Source organism: Grus americana, chromosome 5 (genome assembly GCF_028858705.1).
Source record: "Grus americana isolate bGruAme1 chromosome 5, bGruAme1.mat, whole genome shotgun sequence".
Taxonomy (NCBI): Eukaryota; Metazoa; Chordata; class Aves; order Gruiformes; family Gruidae; genus Grus; species Grus americana.
The window spans coordinates 52,977,315-53,000,340 of NC_072856.1; the positions used below are offsets into that span (position 1 = coordinate 52,977,315).

The 23,026-nt window shown below is 37.2% G+C and overlaps 2 protein-coding genes across 5 annotated transcripts; one reads left to right on the forward strand and one right to left on the reverse strand.

The window, feature by feature from the left end:
- Nucleotides 1–191: 191 nt before the first annotated feature.
- NDUFB1 (NADH:ubiquinone oxidoreductase subunit B1) lies at nt 192–4,287 on the reverse strand. Of its 3 annotated transcripts, none has more exons than XM_054827211.1 (3): nt 4,130–4,287; nt 2,520–2,664; nt 192–531 (listed from the first exon to the last, which is right to left on the reverse strand). In XM_054827211.1, exons 2-3 carry the CDS (start codon nt 2,657–2,659, stop codon nt 495–497), a joined length of 177 nt encoding a protein of 58 aa, XP_054683186.1. In that variant the 5' UTR covers nt 2,660–2,664; nt 4,130–4,287; the 3' UTR covers nt 192–494. The 3 variants fall into 3 exon arrangements, with proteins under 3 accessions (XP_054683186.1, XP_054683184.1, XP_054683185.1); XM_054827209.1 differs by lacking the exon at nt 4,130–4,287 and adding an exon at nt 3,693–3,833; XM_054827210.1 differs by lacking the exon at nt 4,130–4,287 and adding an exon at nt 3,693–3,829 and having other exon boundaries at nt 2,520–2,661.
- CPSF2 (cleavage and polyadenylation specific factor 2) lies at nt 3,852–22,196 on the forward strand. 2 transcript variants are annotated; one of them, XM_054827205.1, is made up of 15 exons: nt 3,852–3,976; nt 4,662–4,847; nt 6,310–6,469; nt 6,561–6,666; nt 8,218–8,347; nt 8,678–8,793; nt 9,370–9,557; nt 9,955–10,245; nt 11,360–11,460; nt 11,795–11,995; nt 12,615–12,767; nt 13,363–13,588; nt 15,477–15,776; nt 16,752–16,886; nt 16,987–22,196. In XM_054827205.1, the coding sequence occupies exons 2-15, from the start codon at nt 4,699–4,701 to the stop codon at nt 17,077–17,079; spliced, it is 2,349 nt and encodes a 782-aa protein (XP_054683180.1). In that variant the 5' UTR covers nt 3,852–3,976; nt 4,662–4,698; the 3' UTR covers nt 17,080–22,196. The 2 variants fall into 2 exon arrangements, with proteins under 2 accessions (XP_054683180.1, XP_054683182.1); XM_054827207.1 differs by having other exon boundaries at nt 3,865–3,972.
- Nucleotides 22,197–23,026: the final 830 nt, after the last annotated feature.

Here is a 23,026-nt window from a genome sequence, read left to right on the forward strand (position 1 = left end):
CCCCTGCCTGCGGCTCTTCCAAACCAGTCTACCGAGGAAATCGGAAGAGAAACTTGTTCAGATACAATTAAAAAACCCAAACAACTACCGACCCCATTCTGGGTCTATGTTAAGTATTCCTCTGAAGGCTAGTTCATAAATTAGCTATAAATACATGAATTCCACAACGTGCATATCAGTAACAACATAAATTATTTTTGCATAGTTTTTCTTTATTACATAATTCTTCCTCCCCGCTCCCGAGTATCACCTCTGGGGACAAAAGTTTCTCAACTCTTATGGACTAATGGGATTTCTGGACACATATTAGTCATGTAATTAAATCATCTTCCAAAAAGTAAGATTGGAAATTAAACTCGCACTGATGAATCGCAGGTGTCCATGACATATGTAGCTTTACATATTCTCTCAAGATAAAAACCACAATCCTATTCTTTCAACGTGAGACAAGATGATAAATCAAATGAAAATATTTTCCATTTTATCAGCAGCCTTTATTTCCATGTAGTTTCTTCACCAGGCTTCAAGTCTCTGTGTGGAAAGAAAGAGAGGAAAGAGACTAAAATTAGGATAATTTTTGTAGAATAATTACTAATAAATGTAATTAATTATTCTACAATAACTTAATTGTGACAGTTAAGTGTAAATTTAACTTTTCTTGCAATCCTTATCAGTTAAAAATCTTTCAGTACCGATAAGCTTCCTCTTTTCTTCCCAAAGCTGCAACGGAATGGAGCACAAACCGCTGACCTCTAATGAGTTAACAGACTTTTTACATAATGGGATCCAAAAGGAAAAATTCTATTTCTTTTCAATACAAAAATTCATTACTTTAGTGGGAAGAGAACTAAGTGTGAAAGCAGAGGGGATTTTTGCAATATGATGAAATACTCGCCCAACTTCATCAGCAATTGCAGTAAAAATAGTGCAAATGTCATAGTGGGGTAGATTATGCCATAAACTTACTTTCTTACTCAGAACTAATTTAGGTGAGACCAGATTAAAAAAGAAATCCACCTGCGAAGTGATAATAACATTCCTCCTATTAGTGCATGCTATGCAGCATGATTTTTTTCCTGTTGTTTCATTAACCCTATGGTCCAATACAGAATTAGGAGAACTGATAGAGAAGAGGCAATGCGTTATCTAAATTCTCCCTCAGACATCAGCCACCAGTAAGCCCGAACTGATCAGTGTATGTAATCACATCCTTCAGTGAAGGTACAGCAGTTGCAAACATAAACATTTAAAGATGTTAATTTTTCAAAACTTGGTTATTATTTTAAAATGATACAAATTTAGAAAAGTATTTAGTTAAAAAGTGCTGCAATAATTTTAAATTTAAGATAGAGGCTTCCTATAATCCACTGAAAAGTTGAAAATTAAAATTCAAGCACCGTGTTTCCCGCTGAAGTTTTAGAGAAAGACAAAATAACGGTTGCCACATTTCATGACTAAGAACTTGGCAGCAGTTAATGATTAATAAGCTTTGGAGCGCCAAAGCCTTCTCTACTACTGTGAAAATACCGTCTTTTTCCAAATGATTTGATTTCAAATCACTGCTTAATTAAAAATTAATTAGGAGCCAAAAAAGCCAATTTTCCATTTTCAATTCACTAACAACAATAAAACGCAAGACACTGCATTCTCCCACCTGTAGAATCTTCAAGGACATGGAGAATAAGAAAATACATACCTACAGAAAACACTTCCCTAACTTGTTATTTATTTTTTACATTAAAATATATTTTATAGCTCTGCTCCCCCAGTTAACATACATTATTTTGTTAGATACACACTTTTACACATTTTTCCTTGGCCTAATTTATAAACTTCCCAAAACCATATTAGAAGTTTTCCTCGAAAGTACATTTCCTAGTAAAGTTTGAAGTCATATTTTTTACTTCAATCCTTCAAGATTCCATTTCATTAGTAGCACTGCAAATTTACTTTTGTTTTAAATACAACAGTGCTAGGCACTAACAATTCCTATATAGCGAACACTAAGTTAACGTATGGTGTGAATTATGTCATAAGCCTACTTTCTTACTCAGTTCATTACTCTGTAAAGGGCAAAGTATAATGAAAGCAAATGGTTAAGTTTTATTTGTTTAAGAGGACTTTTTCCTAGCAACATTAATTTCTCATTCATTTGCATTTTAAATATTTACTTTATATTTTTGGACTCATGTAGTGCACCCTTCTAGTAAGTTTATTTAGATACAAATCAGTGTCTTAATGTTCACTAATGTCTGCACTTGTTTGTCTTGCTTCCACAGATAAAATGTATTAACATCAAGACTTTTGATTCACTGCTGTAATTATTTTAAATTAAATATGTTGACTAAAATGTCAACTAATAGAACGCTTGCTGAAATTTTTGGAGCTTTCTTCCATTTAATATTTTGATAGCATCACTGATTTTGTTTTTCATACTTAAGACTCTCAAAAAGAATAGAGAAGCCCTCTGCAATATAAATTAAAATATAAATATATTTAAGAGGCATCATAAAGCAGACCTTCTATATAATAAGCTCTTGTTTCTGAAGGCTGACAGTTTTTCATCATTCCTTCTGTCCAAATAGCAGCCAATAACAAATCCTAAGGGAACAAGGATGTGAACCCAGTGATCACGCACAGCTTGGGCAAAATTCACCATGACTGCTAGAAAGAAAAGCATAACAAATGAGAGTTACTAATAAATCTGTACATGGAAGCTGTTGCATACCTGGTACCTTTAATCTCATTTACTAGGAACCTACAACAGCATAATAAACGCAGTAGCCATCAACCACATTCTACAAGACACGTGCTGTTCTCAAATCCATACACAGGGTTTTTTTTAATCAATAATTTAATTAACAATCCTAACTAACTCTTGGCCCTGGGAAGTAGGATTTTATCCTAAAATAGGCAAGAAATTGAACATCTCTTTTAAGATATCCCTGGTGAAATACTTCTAGAATAATTTACCCATTAAAGTAACTCTAACGATACAGAAGTTTGCTGTTCTGTATAACGTTACAAATGCATTCATAACCTACACTCCGATAGATTAATGCTTTATTATCTATACCAAGACTGCAAAATAAGCTACGCGCTCAGTAAGGAATTCACAGATAAGGAAGAAAGGTAATTTCTAAAATCCAGCAAGCCTTTTCCAACCTCACTAACCAAAGTCTTGCAGATTAGCGTCTTGCTGGAAGCTATACGAGACACTAAGGAAGTCACAGAGCTGCGAGCTCAAAACTGCACACTAATTACAGCGGACGGATACAAACGGCGCCGTCCCTCGCATCCGTCGCACCAAGCACCTGAGGCGGTGTCGGGGAGCACGGCGGGAGGCGCTGCCCTCTCCAGCCCGCTCCCTCAGTCGGCCACGATGGCGGCTCGGGGCGACGCTCACGGTACTGATCTAAGAAAGGGCCCTGCCAGCCTCCCGCCTCCGCCGGGCACGGAAAAACGCTGTCCCCAGCCTGCCTGGGAACCCCGCCGTCCTCCGCACGCCCATGTCCGCAGAGGCAAGAGCGCCATAAAGGCCCGGGGCTGAGAGGCGCTCCCGACCGGCCCCCCGACCCCATGTCCCGGCCGAAGGGGTAGAGGACAGGGCGAGGCGCCCCCGGGGAATGCTGACGCCGGTACCAAACACCCTCTCGGCTGTTCCCGCCCCCCACGCAGACCCCAGCCGTTACCGCTCCTCGCTGCCGCCGGGCCCCGCGCAGCGGCCACACCAAGGGCAACGGGCGGCGCGAGCAGGCCGGGAGAGCCCACCGGCCGCGCAGGGAGCGGGGGAGGAGGGCCCTCACCCCCGTCGGCCTCGCGGTGGTGCCGTCCGTTACCCTTTCACCTTCCCTCCTCCTTCTCCCCGCCTCCCACAAGATGGCGGAGGGCGCTGCACGGGGTGGAGGTGGCGGGCGCGCGCCCCGGTGGGCTTGAGGGAGGCCGGCGCGCGGGCAGTCCGCGAGGCAGGAGGCAGGTAGCGGCGGCGGTTCGGGGGCAGCAAATTGCTCCCCGCCGAAGGAATGCCCCTCTCCTCCCCGCTGAACGCCCCTCTGTGCCCCCCTCTGCTCCCCGCGGGGAGCCGGTCTCGGCCCGGCGCTGAGGCGTGAAGCGCTCGCCTTGTCCTCACCGAGCTCGCCCTTTTCTTCCTCCTCTTCCTCCTACTCTTCCTTTCGCGGCTGGAGTGGGCGCAGGGCTCGCTCCCTTAACGTCGGGCTCGGCCGGCGAGGCTCACGCCATCACGACCGGGCCTCTGTCTCGGTGGCGGGCCCGGGCGGCAGGGCCCGGCGGGGCGCTGGAGCCGTCGTGCGGGGTCACTGCTTCCCCCCTCCGGCAGTCGCTGGGCTTGAGGGGCCACAGCCCTGCGCGCGCCATGGCCGGATGTCCCCATCCGGCCTTCGGGGGGAGAGCTGCTGTTAACTGCACTGCTCCTACTAATCCTTTATTTTTTATTATTATTGCAAAAAACTTGTCTTTATAATAACAAAAGACCTACAGCAATCAAAAGTTAATATCTGAGATTTAATTGGTATTCACTAGCTGTATTGAGCAGTATTCACAACTGTTATCCTGTATATTCTCAGAAATCTATGAAGTTAAATCTAAATAAATAGGCTTTTCCTTTGGCTTAGTCAATGAAATATTTTTTCCCCCCCATTCAGATTAGTTCTTTTGGAGGGTAAAGACTTAGAGAGGAAAATGACGTCAATTATCAAGTTGACTACGCTGTCAGGGGTGCAGGAGGAATCTGCCCTTTGCTATCTGTTGCAAGTAGATGAATTTCGTTTTCTTTTGGACTGTGGCTGGGATGAAAACTTTTCTATGGATATTATTGATTCTCTGAGGAAGTAAGTAGTTCGACTCATACGCTTTTTTTTTTTAAATAGATTTGTCATTTTCTGAAAGTTTTCAAAATACTGTGCAATGGTATGGTGATGTTAAATCCAAAATTTTATTTTCTTTTTTGTTTTAAGTATGTTTTATATGAAGGGAATTGTACTGCTGAAACATTTCCAGTAGAAAATTGATTTTTTTTTTATTGTGAGTCTGAGTTACATCTATTAATTATAATTCTCAGACTGTTCAATGTTTGTTTTGGCTTGGATGTTTTGATTTTTTGTCATAAACATGACATAGAACAGAGTTTATGGGAGACTGACCTTGGCTGTAAACTAATTTAGAATAGTTAACTAAGATTTAAATGAAAGAATCCTTAGTGTATGTAGGCTGAATACAAAGTGGTTAAGCTCTCGCCTTTTGTTTCAAGTTGAATAGACTGTCAGTCAGGAAAACAGCTTCTGTTATCCCAGCCCTGCAAAGAAATAAACCTGTCTAGAATTTAATACTGAACTTCTGCAGGTTTACAGCAAGGAGCCTTGCTGATGCAAGCATTGATTACAAGGTTATGACTGAAACATGGAAATTCCTGAAAGCAACTAAACTTTGTGATGCTATTTTTATAGATTCACTTTTCTAGCGTGGACACACTTGTATTGTTTAAAGTCTTTTAACTGAGGATTATTATGTACTAAGGATAATATATAAAATTTTTCAAGTGTTTTATCTGAAAGCAATTAAATAAAATCCCTCTTTTAATAGCAGCCATCAAGAAGAATGTACGTGCCCCAGTTACTGTGTCAGGGAACAAAAAGCTTTCAGCCCAACTTGTATTTTCACTTGTTGCATATGTTTTACACCCTCAAGTTCTTCAGTCATGATAGGTAGTAAGTTCTTAGTCTCAGTTCTTACTTTGTGCAACACTTTGTTTTTAAAATGAATAAAACCACAAAAAATTATGTGCCGCTTTTCGTAAATGATATATTCACCCTTTTCTGTTTTTAAGGAAATATATTTTGATTTGATCCTTATCAGTTTAAGAATTGTTGTGTCTTTGGTCCTGTTACTTGGTATTTCTCATCAGAAGAGAAATTGTAGTCTGTCTTAGGTTTTTAGATGTATAAACAGTTTTTACCATATCTGCAGTGATAATATTTTTGGCCCCTCAGTTAATGTACTTTCTGGTGTACAAATATATATCGAGGTTTTTCTAATCAAGAATTTAGTGTGAAACTTAAGTGTTTCAGATATTAAAATTATATTTTAAGAAGTCACTTGCATTTTTAAGTACTTGAATGTTTGGAAATATCTTTTAATTATAATTTGAAAAAAGTTTGTTCTGAACTTGGAAGGATTTAAGTTTTCTTGTTTGGCATTCAGACTGTGTATGTATTCTCAAAACAGCCATAACAGGAAGTATATAACACCATACAGAACTCTTTTCACCAACTTCTATTGTCCCTCTGTTTGTAGACATGTACACCAGGTTGATGCTGTTCTGCTTTCTCATCCTGACCCTCTACACCTTGGTGCTCTTCCATATGCAGTTGGAAAAATGGGGTTGAATTGTGCCATTTATGCAACTATTCCTGTATATAAAATGGGACAGATGTTTATGTACGATCTCTACCAGGTATATTTAAGTTGATAATTTCATACACAACATCTTTGATACGATAGAGTGCTCAGGTTCTTGAATGCTCTATACTTATTATATGTTTTAGTCTCGCCATAATACTGAAGATTTCACCCTCTTTACATTGGATGATGTAGACGCAGCCTTTGATAAGATACAACAGCTGAAGTTTTCTCAGATTGTGAACTTGAAAGGTAAAGTTGTCACAAGGGTTTCAATAAATGGTTTTTAGTGAAAGGCAACAGAGTCATTCAGAGTTAAAGTAACTTTTTCTTAAAGGGAGTAAGTTTTGGGATGTTGTACATTTTGCAGGGCTGAATTCACTAGCACTGTCAGTCTGTATCAGCTGAATGTTTGCCTCAGTAATTGTATGTGGTAGAATATGGGTAGAATTTCCACTTAATGAGGAGGAAGTCATGCCAGAGCATGTTTAGACATTTGTTTCTCTTTTGTATTTTTATAACTTTTCTTGGAATTTGCTCATGTCTCTCAAAAGCTTTTACTCATGCCTAGTGGTAGATACCTTAGAACTCTTCGGTAACCAGTAACACAAAGGAAAGCTTTCTAGAGAATGAATAGGTTGCAGACATTACGTTACAGCATTTGGATGATTTAACGAGGAGGTCTTCACTGATTCTGAATGATACTCTGTGTAGCTTATTGCTAGGAACTGTGGCATCCGGACAATCAGCAGCTTTTCGCTCTTGTTGAATTTAAAGATCAGAATGAAGTGGAAACCCTGTTCTTGAACAAAGACACATACAAGCTGACCACCAGCAGCTTGTCTCCGAGATGCAATATCTCCCAGTTCCTGAGTGCTGCTTGCCAAAATACTTTCCCTGTAATTTGCAAAATAGAAATGGGATGCCAATCTTGAAAGGCTGCTGACCCTTATTCAAGGTATTTGTAGCAAGGCTATGTCTGTGCTGCCAGCTTTTACATCTTAAAAGTAATTTTAGTGAGCAACTTTTTAAAAACACCCTACTTTTTTCATATTTAATGGAAGTGACTCAGAAAGACTCAATGGATGCATTTAAGAAGATAATGTATATTTTAATTATTATTAAAGCTGTGCACTTCTGTTCAAGTTGGTGGAATGCAGCAAAGTCAGTGAGTAATGGTCATAGGTGGTCTAGTTGTAATCTGACAAAGGTCTAGGCTAGCACCGATGACAAGAAGCAACAGTGCATTAATAAAAAAAAAAAGCATCAGGTGGTGAAAAAAATCTGTCATCCTGACTGCAGTACATGGACACCTTTCCTGGTATTGTTTGACTTGTGTGTTTGTCATTCCGGGAAGCTTCCAGTTTGTGTAATTTATATGTGTTTTTGTAAGTACCTAGACAGTGAATGATAGAGTAAACATTTTGTGTTACCCCAGAGAGGGATCTGCCTTTCACCAGTGTGCTTGTTTTCATGTCATATGTTTGTTATATAATTTACTGTCGTTTAGGCCTGTAGTTACAGGAGCTCTGCAGCGCCTCTGAGTACTGGTGGGAGGTGGAGGGAAGAAGTGATCTTTACTTCAATTTCTTTTTCTGGAGGCATAATAGAAGTGAATTGCAAAAAATTTTGAAGTTACTGGTTCGATGGCAAGGACAGATATGTTACTGCTTTTTCATACTTGATTTAACCTTTTTCCCCAGTAATAATTTTGGCGTTCAGTTGTTTGAAATTACTATCTCTTATTCAGAGTAATGGATTTTAATACATCTCATGTACCTCAAATATTGAAAACTTTTGTAGGCAAAGGACATGGTTTGTCAATCACACCATTGCCAGCTGGCCACATGATAGGAGGCACAATTTGGAAGATTGTCAAGGATGGAGAGGAAGAAATTGTTTATGCAGTTGATTTCAACCACAAGAGGGAGATGTAAGTTCAACACAGCAATATGTATTTCTTAGACATTGTGTTACGTGTGCATCGTTTAGTGTGTGATAAACAGGTATGGAAGTAGCAGTGCCTTTCCAGCTCTAATAAGACTACTAATTTCACTTGTGTTTGGATTAATCAGTTTGAAACAAGCATTAGCTCTGGGTTTCTTTATTCCGTTCAGTTTTAGTTATGTGTAAGTTTGAAGCAGAAAACATTCAGCTACTGAGGAGTTTAATTTCTGTACATGCAAACATCTGGAAACTAGTTCTCATTTTTTTCTCATAAAATAGAAATGCAAAAAGTGAGATTTTTGCCTTTTTTCCACAGCCATCTGAATGGATGTTCCTTGGAAATGTTGAGCAGGCCTTCATTGCTTATTACAGATTCATTTAATGCTACTTATGTACAACCCAGGAGGAAGCAAAGGGATGAACAGCTGCTGAGTATGTATTCTGTTTGCACTTGAAAATAGCAGTAATGTGATTTATTAGCTACTGTAAATTGTTTTTCTGTAAGAAATTCATCAGCATCCAAACTCAGAACCTTTACTACAATTTAATAAATTTTGAATTACACTTTTCTGATAGCACTGATCCTGTGGGTAAAACATTTTCCTGAAAACAATTAAGCGTATTTGAAAACTGTGTTTTACCCAGTATCAATTCATCTCCTCTTAAGGGATTTTTTTGACCTTCCTCAGCACATTCTTTTTTAAACTCCATTTTACTGTTGGGATTTTATGTGGGGTTTGGGTTTTTTTTAAATAAAGAAAAAAGAAAGAAAAAGTAGTATCAAAGCAGTGAGATCTTCAGAGCTACCAAGAAAACTCTAGCTCCTTTTGATTTTGGTGGAAATGTGGTTTTGGATATCTTTTGAAGTTTAATTTATTTCTGTGTTCAATTTGCTTTTGATTATGATTACTAGTGTGATATAACAAACAAAAAATCCCCAAGCCACAAACATTCTAATTTTGGTTCAAAGTACAAGTAGATTTTTGTTTTGTTTTTAATTCTTCTTAGCTAATGTTTTGGAAACATTACGAGGTGATGGAAACGTATTAATAGCTGTGGATACAGCAGGCAGAGTTCTGGAACTTGCTCAACTTCTTGATCAGATCTGGAGAACAAAAGATGCAGGATTAGGAGTCTACTCTCTAGCACTTCTGAATAACGTCAGCTACAATGTAGTGGAGTTCTCTAAATCACAGGTTTGTTCTGATTTTAAAATGCAATTATGAAGAGGGTAATGGAACTTGTATGCAAAAGCATTTTGTTTTTCTTTTTAACAGTAAAATGCTGGGTGGTGGTCTTATCTGTCTTGTGTGTTTGTCTCATCTTTCAATCAAGTAAGACAATCTAGTCATGGTTATGGGCATGTTTCTTGATACTCATTTCTGATTTTATCACAAAGCTTGTGAGCGTAGTTTATAGCTGTTAAAAAAGAGGACTTGCTTTTGTGTTGTTTATGCTCAGCGTTGTTTCTACACTTGCTGAGAAACATTGATGTAATCACATGTATACCACATCCTGTACTTTATATGAGGTTTATACATTATTGTAATACTTGCATTCGTATAGGTAACTCTTTCTTAATACATGTTTTAGGTTGAATGGATGAGTGACAAATTGATGAGGTGCTTTGAAGACAAGAGAAACAACCCTTTTCAGTTCCGCCATCTCTCCTTATGTCATAGTCTGTCTGATCTGGCTCGAGTGCCTAGTCCAAAAGTTGTTCTTGCCAGTCAGCCTGACTTAGAGTGTGGATTTTCTAGAGATCTTTTCATTCAATGGTGCCAGGATTCCAAAAACTCTATAATTTTAACTTACCGCACTACACCTGGAACATTAGCACGATTCCTGATTGATAATCCTTCTGAAAAAGTTATAGATATTGAGGTAAGAGTTGTCTACATATCTCAAAGGGGTTTTTTATTGTGGGCCGTCTGGGGGAATATGAGCAAAACTGAATTTAGTTTCCTCTTTGATGTACTGAAAAACTTCTAGTGGTGGAGGGAAATCTGAAATCAGTATGTTGCATATTTAACCAGTTGTGGATAAACTTAGATAAAAATAGGTCTTACGTTAGGAACTGCAAAATGCTGTTTGGTGTGGCAAAATTAATACTCTATAGAGATGAGGATGAAATTACTTTTAAATATTTATCTTTAGACAACACTTTCCTCTATGTTTTTGTTATAATAGAAAAAATTCTGCTTGTATTTGACATACAGATCACAATATACAATGGATTATTCTTGCTGGAAAATAGGATGGTTTTGGATGAGGAAAGAATCAAGTCAAACTAGTATAATATGTCCCACCAGAATTAAAAAAGATAAGCGAAAGCTAGGAATTAGAACAACACAGTTAATTGTTAGTTACACTTTCAAATTATTTTCAATAATTTATATACCTGTGTCTACTTCTGTGGTAAACATTGTTAATTTATGGGAGTCCCTTGCGATCGCAGTGATAATTTTAAACCTGATGATGCAGCTTTATTTTAGTTTAAGATTGGATGCATTGAATTACAGTATTTGAATAATGCTGAATTCTAGTAATAGTCTAAGTGACCTATACTCTAATTTGATTTTCAGAAAACAAGAAACAAAACTTAACATTGTTTTGCCTGCTATTACGAGTTTGTCAGGTTCTTCTGGTTTTATGTTAGTGACACAGAAATTAAAAAAAACAACACTGCTCATCTCAGAGTATTTGCATCCACTTATTGGAGAGATGTTTCCTGAAGATGTTTCAAGAAATTTTTGTAAAGCTAATTGATTTTAATACTTTTAGAAATGCTTCTCTGTTAGTGTACTAATTGATAATGTTGTTATGATGTTGCCATGCCAAAGTGCCACATGTTTGCATAATCTTGTCTTGTATGTGACATACAAGTTGTACTTGCCCTTGGTAATTAAATACAAATATTCTTGTCGGAGGTGTGTAGGAAAAGTATTAAAATCATGTCAGCTACTCACAATAATATTAATGTTAATTCTATCTGCAGTTGAGAAAACGTGTTAAATTGGAAGGAAAAGAACTTGAAGAATACCTGGAAAAGGAGAAACTAAAGAAAGAAGCAGCTAAGAAGTTAGAACAGTCTAAAGAGTAAGTATATTGGCTGCTGTTGCATTCTGCTGTTATGGTCAGAGTTGAGACTTCTGTGTGATCATTCTGCTGCATTTACAGGGATAAATGAAAATCATAGTTTTGATAAATTTGTCTGAGGGCACTGAGGAATCAGGAATGGTTGTCTTTATTCTGATGTTATGATAGACCTGTTTCATCTGCCGTTTGACTGTGAGCTCTTTCTCAGATACGTAAACTGCCCTTGTCCTTGGTCAGTGTTCTGTCAACTGTTGTTTTCCAGTCAGTGTGTTTTATGTAATATTAAACCTGAAGAAAAAAAAGTGTTAGGGGTTTTTTTGGAATGTCATTTCAGGGCAGATATCGATTCCAGTGATGAGAGTGATGCCGAAGAGGATATTGATCAGCCAACTGTACATAAGACCAAACATGATTTGATGATGAAAGGTGAAGGTAGCCGGAAAGGAAGCTTCTTCAAACAGGCAAAGAAATCTTATCCAATGTTTCCAGCCCCTGAAGAAAGAATTAAATGGGATGAATATGGCGAGATTATCAAGTATGTGGTGGTAATGCATACTAGCATGTACTAGATATGAAATAATTAAAAAATAGAAGTAATAAAACTCTCATTTTGTCTCTTGCAGCACTGTTATATACTCTTCCTGTCCAACTTTTGAACAGTTAGGACAGTTTGCACTAAGTCTCACAGGAAGTTTGTGATAGTATTGAAGCTGCAGTGCTGATCCTTGGCCTGTGTTAACACCTCTTAGAATGTGTTTCCACTCCAGGCACGCTTTTTTTTTAATCTTGTAACATGGAAGATTTTTTTTAACCTGGCTTTTTTTATGCTTTAAATTACACATGATTTTGATAAATTTATAATGAAGGGAAAGAACATTGTTCATCTTAGTGATACTTGTCCTATACTTGATAGAAAACCTCAATTTGTGAGTATTTCCCAAGATATCAAAGTTCTTTTTTAAGATAGGAAGGTAATATTTTCCAAATGAGTTCTATTGAAATATGGACACATTGAAGGCAAGCGTAATAAAATTGTTGACAGTAACAATTATAAAACATCTCAGTATTAATAGTAAGCTTGTGGATTTTTATATTATGTAGTGCTTTGGTTTTACTGTAAGATTATTAAAAGCAAAATGCCTTTCATTCTTTAGACCCGAGGATTTTCTAGTTCCAGAACTGCAAGCAACAGAGGAAGAAAAAAGCAAATTAGAATCTGGTTTGACAAATGGAGAAGAGCCTATGGACCAGGATCTATCAGATGTTCCTACCAAATGTATTTCTGCAACAGAATCCATGGAAATTAAGTGAGTGACTTTGTTGTTCTTGTCAGTTCTGTTGGAATGGTGGCATGGCCACAGTATAAATTGAGTGGAAGGCTAGCTTGGAATTAAGGAAGTGGGAAAGGGCCTGCTCTTTCTTCCCCCCCCCCCCCCCCCCCCCCGCCCCCGCCCCCGCCCCCACCCCAAGCTGTCCAAGTTGTTTTTTTACTAGTCTTTGTGGGAGCATGGTACAGAGTCTTATGGTTCCTCACTCTTAAGAAATTAACAGTTTGTTCCCTGTCTGATGGAGACAAGTGAAAGAGGAAGAACAAATGATACAATAGTATGTTAGCATAGATACTCAAATGTGTATATATTTTGTTAATATTCAAATATGCTCATCTCCTGTTTTGGATAACTGTGTAAGTGAGTTTTAGGAATTTATAGTGTTAAAAACACATACGTACTGATATTTGACAATTCTGTATTTTACTGATCCGTAATATACCTTCTGCTGACAGCTTTTGCTGATGTAGAATAACTGCAAGATATCTTCTATTTTTAAATGAAATATTTTGGAGCACTCGAAGGTTTAATCTTTTAAACTAAAAAATGTTATTCTTGGCTTAATTCAAACTAGGGCCAGAGTTACATACATTGACTATGAAGGACGCTCAGATGGGGACTCAATTAAAAAAATTATTAACCAAATGAAACCAAGACAACTAATTATTGTCCATGGACCACCTGAGGCCAGTCAGGACCTTGCAGAATGTTGCAGAGCTTTTGGTGGAAAAGATATTAAAGTTTACATGCCGAAACTGCATGAAACTGTAGATGCAACCAGCGAAACTCACATTTACCAGGTAAGGTGCTGGAATTTTAGTTGTGTAACCACTGTGAACTGTAGTAGAGCAGTACTGGCAGACTCTAATTTAGCCCTCCCCTCTCTGGGAGAAGAGGGGCGATACAACCTATGTGTACACTTGGTTTTGTGTGATCGAGACATTAGTAGTGTTTTTCTGTCTTCTAGGTAAACATTCTGCCTATGCTTATTACTCATAAGAAGTGTTTAAAAGCTTAAACATAAGATCAGTGTGTTCTTACCTGTAGTGCAAAAGGCAAGATTTGTGCCCATGGGAATATCATTTTGCTTTACTCAAGTCTTAATAGATTTATAATGCCTACATTTAGAGTCTCACGGTACACTACTTGCAATTCAGGATTCTTTTTGGAATCTGAAGAGGAGCCTTGGAAAGCAAAGAGGGAAAAAAAGTCCTTCATGCCTAAATAGTACCTAAAAATGAACATGTCCAGTTAGGAGTGAATTAATGTTAAAGACGACACATGTCGTGTGGTGTGTCCGTGTCGTCCATGTCCTGTACCCCCCTGTCCTGTTCCCTCCCCAAAAGTTAATGTGTTGGTTCTTGGAAAGTGAGGTTATGATAATGTGTTGCACTGTGTTAATATATTGGATTTAATTTTCATGGTTAAGCTCTAAATAAGAGAACTTGGATAATTTGTGTGAAGTATGTGAAAGTTGTGTGTGGTCCCATTTCAACTTTTGAAGTTGTTTAGAGGAAAGTGTCTCACATGTGCTTTAGGCGTTAGTCCTTTATTCCTTCTGCGCTTTTAAAGTTAATAGGAAAAACATCAGTAGAATTGTTGAAAGAGGTACTTCTGCTTCTTTCCAGGGAAAATTTTGTTACCCTGTAGGAAGTGGAAAGTTCCAGTTTCTCAAAACTATCCAGTTCTGATCGTCTTAAAACAGCAGTGTTTTCTGTGTTTGGTTTGTTGGTGGTTGTTATTGTTGGTTTGGGTTTGTTTTTTTTTTTAAAGCTGTGAGGGTTGCTAGTGTGTAAGAAATTACACGATTGTGATTTTTTTCACAAAATATTTAACTGAATAAATTTGTAATTGTTTTGTATTTAATTTCTTTTTTTTTTCCACGTGAAGGGGAAATTCAGTCTTCTGCATAGCTTTAGTTTGTCTTTCTGCTTGAAGCTTTCTGAACAGATGAAGTACACTGGGGATATTGAATTAGAAAATAACAGATGTGAGTGGGGCATCAGAAACCCAGTGTCTTTTGAGTGGGTTGTGCTGCAGGTAGATAGTTAGTTGCAGTATCCCTCATACAGTTGCAACCTTGATTTCTGCTATGGGGATCATGCACGATTTCCTGTGGATAACAGTCTTTCAGAGTAGGGCTTTATTTAATGGGTTAAAGTCCTGAAGTGCACCAGAGCAATAAGGGTAAGGTAATGTTTTTGTCACTTTAAAATGTATTTACAACATCCCTTCTTACAACAAAATATTAATTATAATTTGTTTGGAGGGTTGAAATTTGGAACTGCTGTTCAGTAATGTTCATGTATCTCTAGAAACTTTCCTTAAATTTACTAAGGCCAACTGAGGAACTCCTTGGCCACAAAAACGGTTTCTGATGTTTTAAAATTACAGCAAAAGTGATCAATTCCTTTTAACTCAGGCTTGCAGTTGTGTAGGTTCTTTTTTTATTTTAACCAAGACAAAAAAGGTATTGATTTCCACTGCTTTTTAAGTTGAGTAGTGACAAACTATGTTTTGAAAGCATAGACCATCTTGCCTTGGTGATACCAATTCCATCCTTTTCCTCCCCAAAAGAGTGTGAATCAAACTTATGTGGAGAGACACATAGATTTTTAAAGCTCAAAGTAAGAACTCTTTCTGTGTTTTCCATCAAACTAATAGTACTTTTATTTTTGTGTGACCCAGGTCAGGTTAAAAGATTCTCTTGTCAGCTCCCTTCAGTTCTGTAAAGCCAAGGATGCTGAGTTGGCTTGGATAGATGGTGTTCTGGACATGCGGGTTTCGAAAGTGGATACTGGAGTTATTTTGGAAGAGGGGGAGTTGAGGGAAGAGGAAGACTTAGAGATGCAAGTGGATATGCCTTCTTCGGACTCTAGTGTCATTGCACAACAGAAGGCCATGAAAAGTCTCTTCGGTGATGATGACAAGGAGATGTGTGAGGAGAGCGAGATCATTCCTACTTTGGAACCTCTGCCACCTCATGAGGTACAGAAATTTTGCTGATCTAGACTTCTCTTTTGAAGAGCTCTGTATTCGCTTGTCTTTTTGTAGTGCTTAGAGGTTGATACTGTGATCTTATTCAAATGAAAGCCTAACCGAAACTGGGTTTTCATGTTTAGTTTTCTCTTTGTTAAACCTGGTACTGTTCTTTGTTCAGGTTTTACGCTTTTCAGCAAGGATGATCTCTTGCATTCCCATTAACAGCGGCTAGCATACAGTACCATCTATTTGTGAAGATAAGATTTTAATTAGCATGTTTCGCATTTGTAGTTAGTACTTGCAGATTTGGAAATTAGTTGATGTTTAGTCAGTCTTGGATTTTATTATGTTTTGTTGATGCTATGGAAAATACTTCCTATACTTGAGATACAGATCTTTGAAATTCATGCGTCTCTGCCTCTATAGTAGTGACTTGAGTTCATTAAATTAATCTGTTCTATAAATTTTTCTTCTCTTAAAATACTTTGTATGTGAGTAGATATTATTTTATCTTTCCATTGAATGATTACAATGCCTTCTAATCCTAGAATTGCTTTTTAAGATACTGTTGCACAGTCCTAAATGTAGTTTATTCTAGGAGCTAGATAAATGTGGAGGCAACTAAAGTCTGTTCAGATTTGTGACAACTGTCATAGAAGTATGTACTGATCAGCTGTACAGCTTACTGCAGCTCTGTGCCTGGCATAACATGGCTTGGAAGAGGGTTCTTTAATGACAATTTCCCATTTGTCTTCAATATGTGAGCAAAGAAGGAAACTTTTGATTCACTTGATAGATAACTTCTAAGGGCTCCCTATCCTGGAAATGTCTTGCTGCAGATGAACAGAAATAGACCCAATCTTCTCATTTTCAGTCCTGTAGTCTAGGCCTCACTGCTGCCAACACAATGATGAGGAGATATTTGAAAAAATGGAAGGTATTAAGTAGCAGAAGTATTAAAATTGTGTGTGTTGTTTAAAGGTTCTTGGACATCAGTCTGTGTTTATGAATGAGCCAAGACTCTCTGACTTCAAGCAAGTTCTCTTGCGAGAAGGTATACAAGCTGAATTTGTAGGAGGAGTGCTTGTGTGCAACAATCTGGTGGCTGTTCGCAGGGTAGGTGTCCTGTGTCTTAAACTGTGATAAATAATACTCTAAATGAAAAGTTTCTCATTAGTGTAAAGATAATAAATTGAAACATGTCTTTTTGTTTCAGACTGAAACAGGGCGCATTGGATTGGAAGGCTGTCTCTGTCAGGACTTCTATAGGATAAGAGACCTTTTATACGAGCAATACGCTATTGTCTAAGGAAAGTGCTTGCAAAGATATTTTTACTTGGACTTTTAAAGACAATGGAGATTTCTCCCAGTTTTGACTTTTTGTAGTTTTCTAATTTATACAGGGGAAACCTGATTCATAAAGAACAGTTAACTACCCTGAACATGTAAATAACTGCTACTGTCGTTCTTCATAAATCTGTTGGTACATTCCATGTTGTTGACTTTCAAACTGTTATGACTGCCCTCTCCCACATACCACATTATAAATGAGTTTATGACTATGAACCCTTCTCAGGAAAGGTTCAATTTGTCAGGACATGTTTTGGTTTCATAGATTCCCTGCCAAAGAGTACAAAAGATGCAAAAGTCATTCTTCTGTTCTAAAATGAGATTAGATAGGGAACTCTGGGTTTGCTTGGTTTTGTTCTTTTTGGGGTTTGTGTGGTGGTTTTTGTTGTTTTGTTGTTAGGTTGGATTTTTTTTTATGGAGGTTAGTAAAAGTTTTAATAGTCCACTTAAAGCTACACTACCTAAACTTTCTCCAAGTGTTAATCCGGCTGCATCTTCATGTTATACCTGCTGCATCTTACTAATTTGTTTCAGAACAGCATTTCATATTCTATATAAAGTATTAATCTGCAGGATCAAAAAATTACTTTGGAAAGGTACTCTAAGAAGACTGGATAATATTATCAGGCAGTTTAAAATCCGGTAATTGTGTGCTTCAGAATAACTTCTGTACAAACTTACAGAATTTGTAACTTCTAGCTTTAGCAAAATTATGCCAACTATAAAATGTTTTCTGAGTTCTGATTTTAATACTTTGAAAGTCTAAAGCTTTTATCCATGCACTGCTGTTTGTTTAGAGTGCCGTGAGCCAAGTTCGGAAAGATCCTTTATCTTGACATCTGAGTTCATGTGATGTATTTAATGCTTTTGTGCCATGTTTCATTCTAGTTGACAGTGGGACTTAGTGTAGCTGCTGATGCTAGGAATTCACCTTACTTTTTAGGTGAAAATGAGCACAGTTTTGGGCGCTTCAATTGCTCAGAAGTTAATTTATGCAAACAAATGGCCTCTCGAGAGTTTATTCCTTTTTTTCCCTGTCCACATGTGAACCACCAGCTTTGGCAATAGAGGGTTGCTTGCTTGTTTTTACATACGACAGCAATGTAATATGTGCTCTCTGTATGTATGATTAAATAAAGCCTTTTGAACAAGTGGCAAAAAAATAGCCCTGTGGGCTATCAATGGAAAGATAATTTACTTTGCAATTCATTCTTGACAAATAGTTTTCTATCTGATCTACAGTCTATTTATTCTGTTTAAAATAGTGACTTAAAACTGAAGACCATTTTAAAAAAAACAACCACAACCTCTCCCCCCAAAAAAAACCTGCTAGAATTACATATTAAAATGTAAAAAAAAAGAATCTTGAAAATTTCATGCTTTGTGAGAATGTATTTTGTTACACAAAGAAAATCTTGGCAAGGAATGACTCAAAGCTTTTTAGTTTTTTTAACAGTCTAGAAAAATGTTTATTTTCCATTATATTGATAGCCAGAACTTCAGAGGAATGCTCAGTTTTTGTAGGTGTTTTGTGGCAATGCTATGTAAATCTACATGATACTGGATGCTTGTTGGTGAATACTATCGTATTACTATTGTTGCTGATGCTAACAAACTTTTATAAAGTGAGTTACTTTGTACATAGTCGTATTTGCCTTAGGACTTTTAACTTGAGGGCTTAGGGTGGGCAGAAATCACACGTGTGTGCATGGAATATACCAATAAAGAAAAAAACCCTTAGGAAATGAAACTAAAAGTAGTGCTGTTCTTAAAGAGATAAAGAAAAGACAGTGTGATCATAAACCTTTCTATCAGTTTTGTTTGGGTTTTTTAAGCTGTTTATTCAAATTCATCAAAGTTTAACAAAAGTTTAGTGTTATCAGTCACTAAATTCCTGTGTGTTCTGATAAAGAGGAGAACCCCAAGTTAATGCCGTCATTAAGGAAAAGGCTCAAGTATGAGCAGAGCAGCTAACTGTTCTTTTTTAGTCTATGTAGCATGAGTGTGGCTTGACATCAGACCTAGACAGCTGTTATGCAAGGCACTAGGAGTCATCTGAGTGCTGGGACTGGGGAAAGCTGGATTTGTGGATGATTCTGGTGGTGAGAGGGATGAACTGGAATACAGGACATCTGTAGTAAACATGTCAGAGGCTGCAGCTGCACTGTGGGGCAGGTGTGCCCCTTGGCTATGCATTCATTGCTTGTAAGCAGTGCGGAACTGAAGCAAATTCCCATGAATTTTGCCTAGTCTGCTGTTAGTTCTCTTATTCTTCTTCTTTTCTTTTTCTTTTTTTTTTTTTTTTTTTTGTTCTTAACTCTGATTCTCTTTAAACAATAATTTATTTTCTCTGTGTAACTTTCAGAGTTACCAATCTGGTTCTTGTTTGTATCTGAAATGATGGAGTTGTTTCCCCTTACCTCCACAAAGTGTCAGTGCTGCCATGGACTGTCAGCTGTATTTTCTGACTTCTGCATTTTCTTCATTAGCAGTAAAAATTTCATAAGGAGTACAATTTCTTGTCCTCTGTTGCTCTTGAGGGCAAGAATATTAACTTCAAATCAAACCCAGTTTGGGTACTTACAATTTAAAAATATTTCCTTCCAAGGGTCTTGGATAATTCAGATTCCTCAGCTAGGAAGAGCCAGGGGGGTTTGAAGACACAGAAAAGGCAGAAACTTGCCTTCCCCCATCCCCAAAGTCTGTGGTATTTGTGGGTAAATTTGTGGATAGGTTTTGTATTCTCTTCTTTATGTGCCTATGTAGTAGAATATGAAGACGTATTTCCAAAGATTAAGGGAATGTAGAAGCAGAACTCTTTAATAATAAAAAATAATTCTGTAATTAATTGTTAAACTGTTCCCATTGTCTAAACATAGCTTTACCCTGAATTTAAATAACTTTATGTGGATGACAGTCTCGTTTTTAATCATTTTACTTTGACAGTATGTACTGGACATGAGGTGAAGTTGAAAATCTTTCTTCTCCTTTCCTGAACAATATTTAGACTTAGCCAGATCCACATCTCAAAAATATGCTGTTAATGGAAAGGTGGTATGCCGTGCATTCAGTCAGAGTAACAGTCTCACGAGAGCATTTGAGATCTTACTTGCTGGTAAAACTTGCTTGGAAAGGTAGGAATTCTCCTATGTCTGTACTAGCTTTTAATTGCAGTCAAACAATATTCATTTGGAATAAACAAGCAAAAAGACACCCTATCAACAATCTCCCCCAACCTAAATAATTGTTACAGATGATTGTACCCTAAAATACTTACGTAGTGCAGAATCAAGATTTCTTTGATAAAGCATGACATGTATTAATATTTCAGTTAGGAAAGAAGAGTCTATTGCCTGGGGAAAACACTTAAACCACTAAATTCTTTTGCGATTTTGGGAAAAGAAGTCTTACTGTAAGGATCTGAACACTGCACAATATTCTGTTTCATGGCTTTTACAGATTTTTTTTTCATAGTTTTAAAAAGGTAGTGCTGGGAAAGATGATCTTGCGGTCAAATCTGATAAAGAAATGTATCCAGTAAACAGAATTTTAGGTCCTGATCTGAAAACTGTATACAGAACTGATGATAGTTCAAAATAGGATAATGAAACCGTATCAAAAGAATCTTTAAAATTGCCTGTTGGAATTTACATTTAAAAATACTTTAAACAGTCTTAAGTCTTATGTTCTCTGAGACTTTTTCTGATTGGAAAAGATAATATGACACGAAGATCAAAATTTGCATCACTAGGTTTTATTTTGTAAATGGGAGTCCTTTGTGTGGCTTGTTTCTTGCACATCCAGAACAGAGTAGTTAGCCAAAGTTGATGTGAGCGGTATTCATCTTAATACTTTTATTCCTTCCGGAGAAGTTAAAAGCTAAGCTTCCATTATAACAACACAAGCTTTTGTAGAAAATCACCTTCCATGAACATTTCATTGAATGTTTTGGATGATCTAAAATTGCATGATAAGCAGTATATGTTGTGAACTGTTAGTGTACATCATACTGCTTGACTAGTATAAACCAAGGGATGTAAGAGTGCCTTGTTTCAGATCAATCTAAATTAATTACATTAGTAAAATTCTTAATTCCTTGTCCTAAAAGGTGTCTTAGCGTTTCTGGCAGAGAAATTATGAAGAGTGTTTGCAGTTCAGTGGTAAGTGAACTGATCTCTCCTTTCAGCTCAGTAACGCTTGCTCACAATGGTAGAAGAGGAATATACAAGTACCATTTATAATATCTATTAATTGACAAATATGTTTTCTTATGCCTCGTGAGAGTGTGGAAGCTTGATAAATATGGGAGATACAAAGATATAGGAGAACTAGATTGTTGCATGCAGTGCACTTTAAACTTTAGTCCCCTTTATAGGTTATGTATTACCACTGTGATAGGAAGTAAACAAAGAAAAAAGACTGCATTTTTGAGTAGAACTTCCAATAAGCCATGTAGCTGTTTTCCTGGAAAAGAAGGATGCATAGAAACTCAAAACGTTATGAAGAAGCAAGTTTGGTATATGAGCTTTAAGCTGTAATAACCTGCCTGTTGCACCTCTTAGGTGATGCAAGCTGGATCTGTGGTTCAACAGCTGAATGATAGTGAGCTAAGTATGTGCCAAAAAGTATAGTTTGTAACTGCAATCTGGTATTCACAAATTTTGATAATGAGCAAATACATGATTTCAGTTGTGTAGGCTTTTCTTAAATATTTCTCATTTTCAGTGCAGTTTTTCTGACGTGCTAAAAACATCTCTAAAAGGTATTTTTGACAAATGATTCTAAAGACATTTGCTATGATGGTAAATTCAGTTAAACAAAGAAAAAACCCAAATCACAAACTTTCTGTCTAACTCAGCCCAAGGTTGATACAGTTTTCGTAAAATTGACTTTGGAAAATTACATAGGGAAATTGATGAAAGAGTTCATCATGTGCTAGTGGCTGTTGGTGCCCTTGCTGGTATTTAAGATGTGGGAAATAAAGCAGAATATTTAATGTCAAGTAACAATGTCAGAACTTTTGCAGCTAAGTAACTATTCCATCTCCAATGTATTAAAGGATTTTGGTTTTACATATATCTAAATGTGTTTTTTCCTTTGTGGCTAATCAGTTTATAGGTATATTTATGTGTCAGTTCTGAAGAATGAACTCTTAGCAACAGAACTGTTAAACAACAACACCTGGAGTGATCAGTTTCTCAAGCTGGTGGTTTCCTCCATACCTTCTTAGAGTTGTCACTTAACTCAGTTGCCTTGTCTGCAGGAGTCTGGTTTAGTCGTCTCACCTGTTCTAAACCATAATGTTATGACACAGACAACAGCCATTTTCTAGACTGTTTTACAGCTATGGAAATCAGAACAAGAATTCTAATCTAGCGTGAGCCAGCTTAGATCACTGGGAATGGGTTCCTGTGAAGAAGAAATGACTAATAGCTTAGAAGTTGAAAGCTAGCCTTTTGTTGAGGTTTGCTAAAGTTGTAATTTTATGTAAAACCATTGCATTTAATTTAATCTGGAGAAACTACTGCTTCCTCTCCAGATCTTTGCATTTTTGTAGGAAAAACAATTGGCTTCAGAAGTGACTGGCCAGGTATCAGTGATAATACTTGCCTTAAGGTAGATTTTTACAGTAATTGCGTTGAAGTTAGTTGGTTTTTTTTTTTGTAGTAACACTTAAATTGTTAGAAACATTGTACAAAGGATTTTGAAAGATCCTTGAAAGAAAAAAATGGAACATAGCTAGAACTTAATCGTCACTAAAACTCAGTAGGACTAACTTGTCAGCCATTTAATTTCTGTATCTGCTAGTACGCACTGATAGAAACAGGCTTTTAAGGAATGCTTTCCGATGACATTGTGCAATGAAGTATTCAAGTTAGATTAAAAAAAAAGATTACTCACATGTA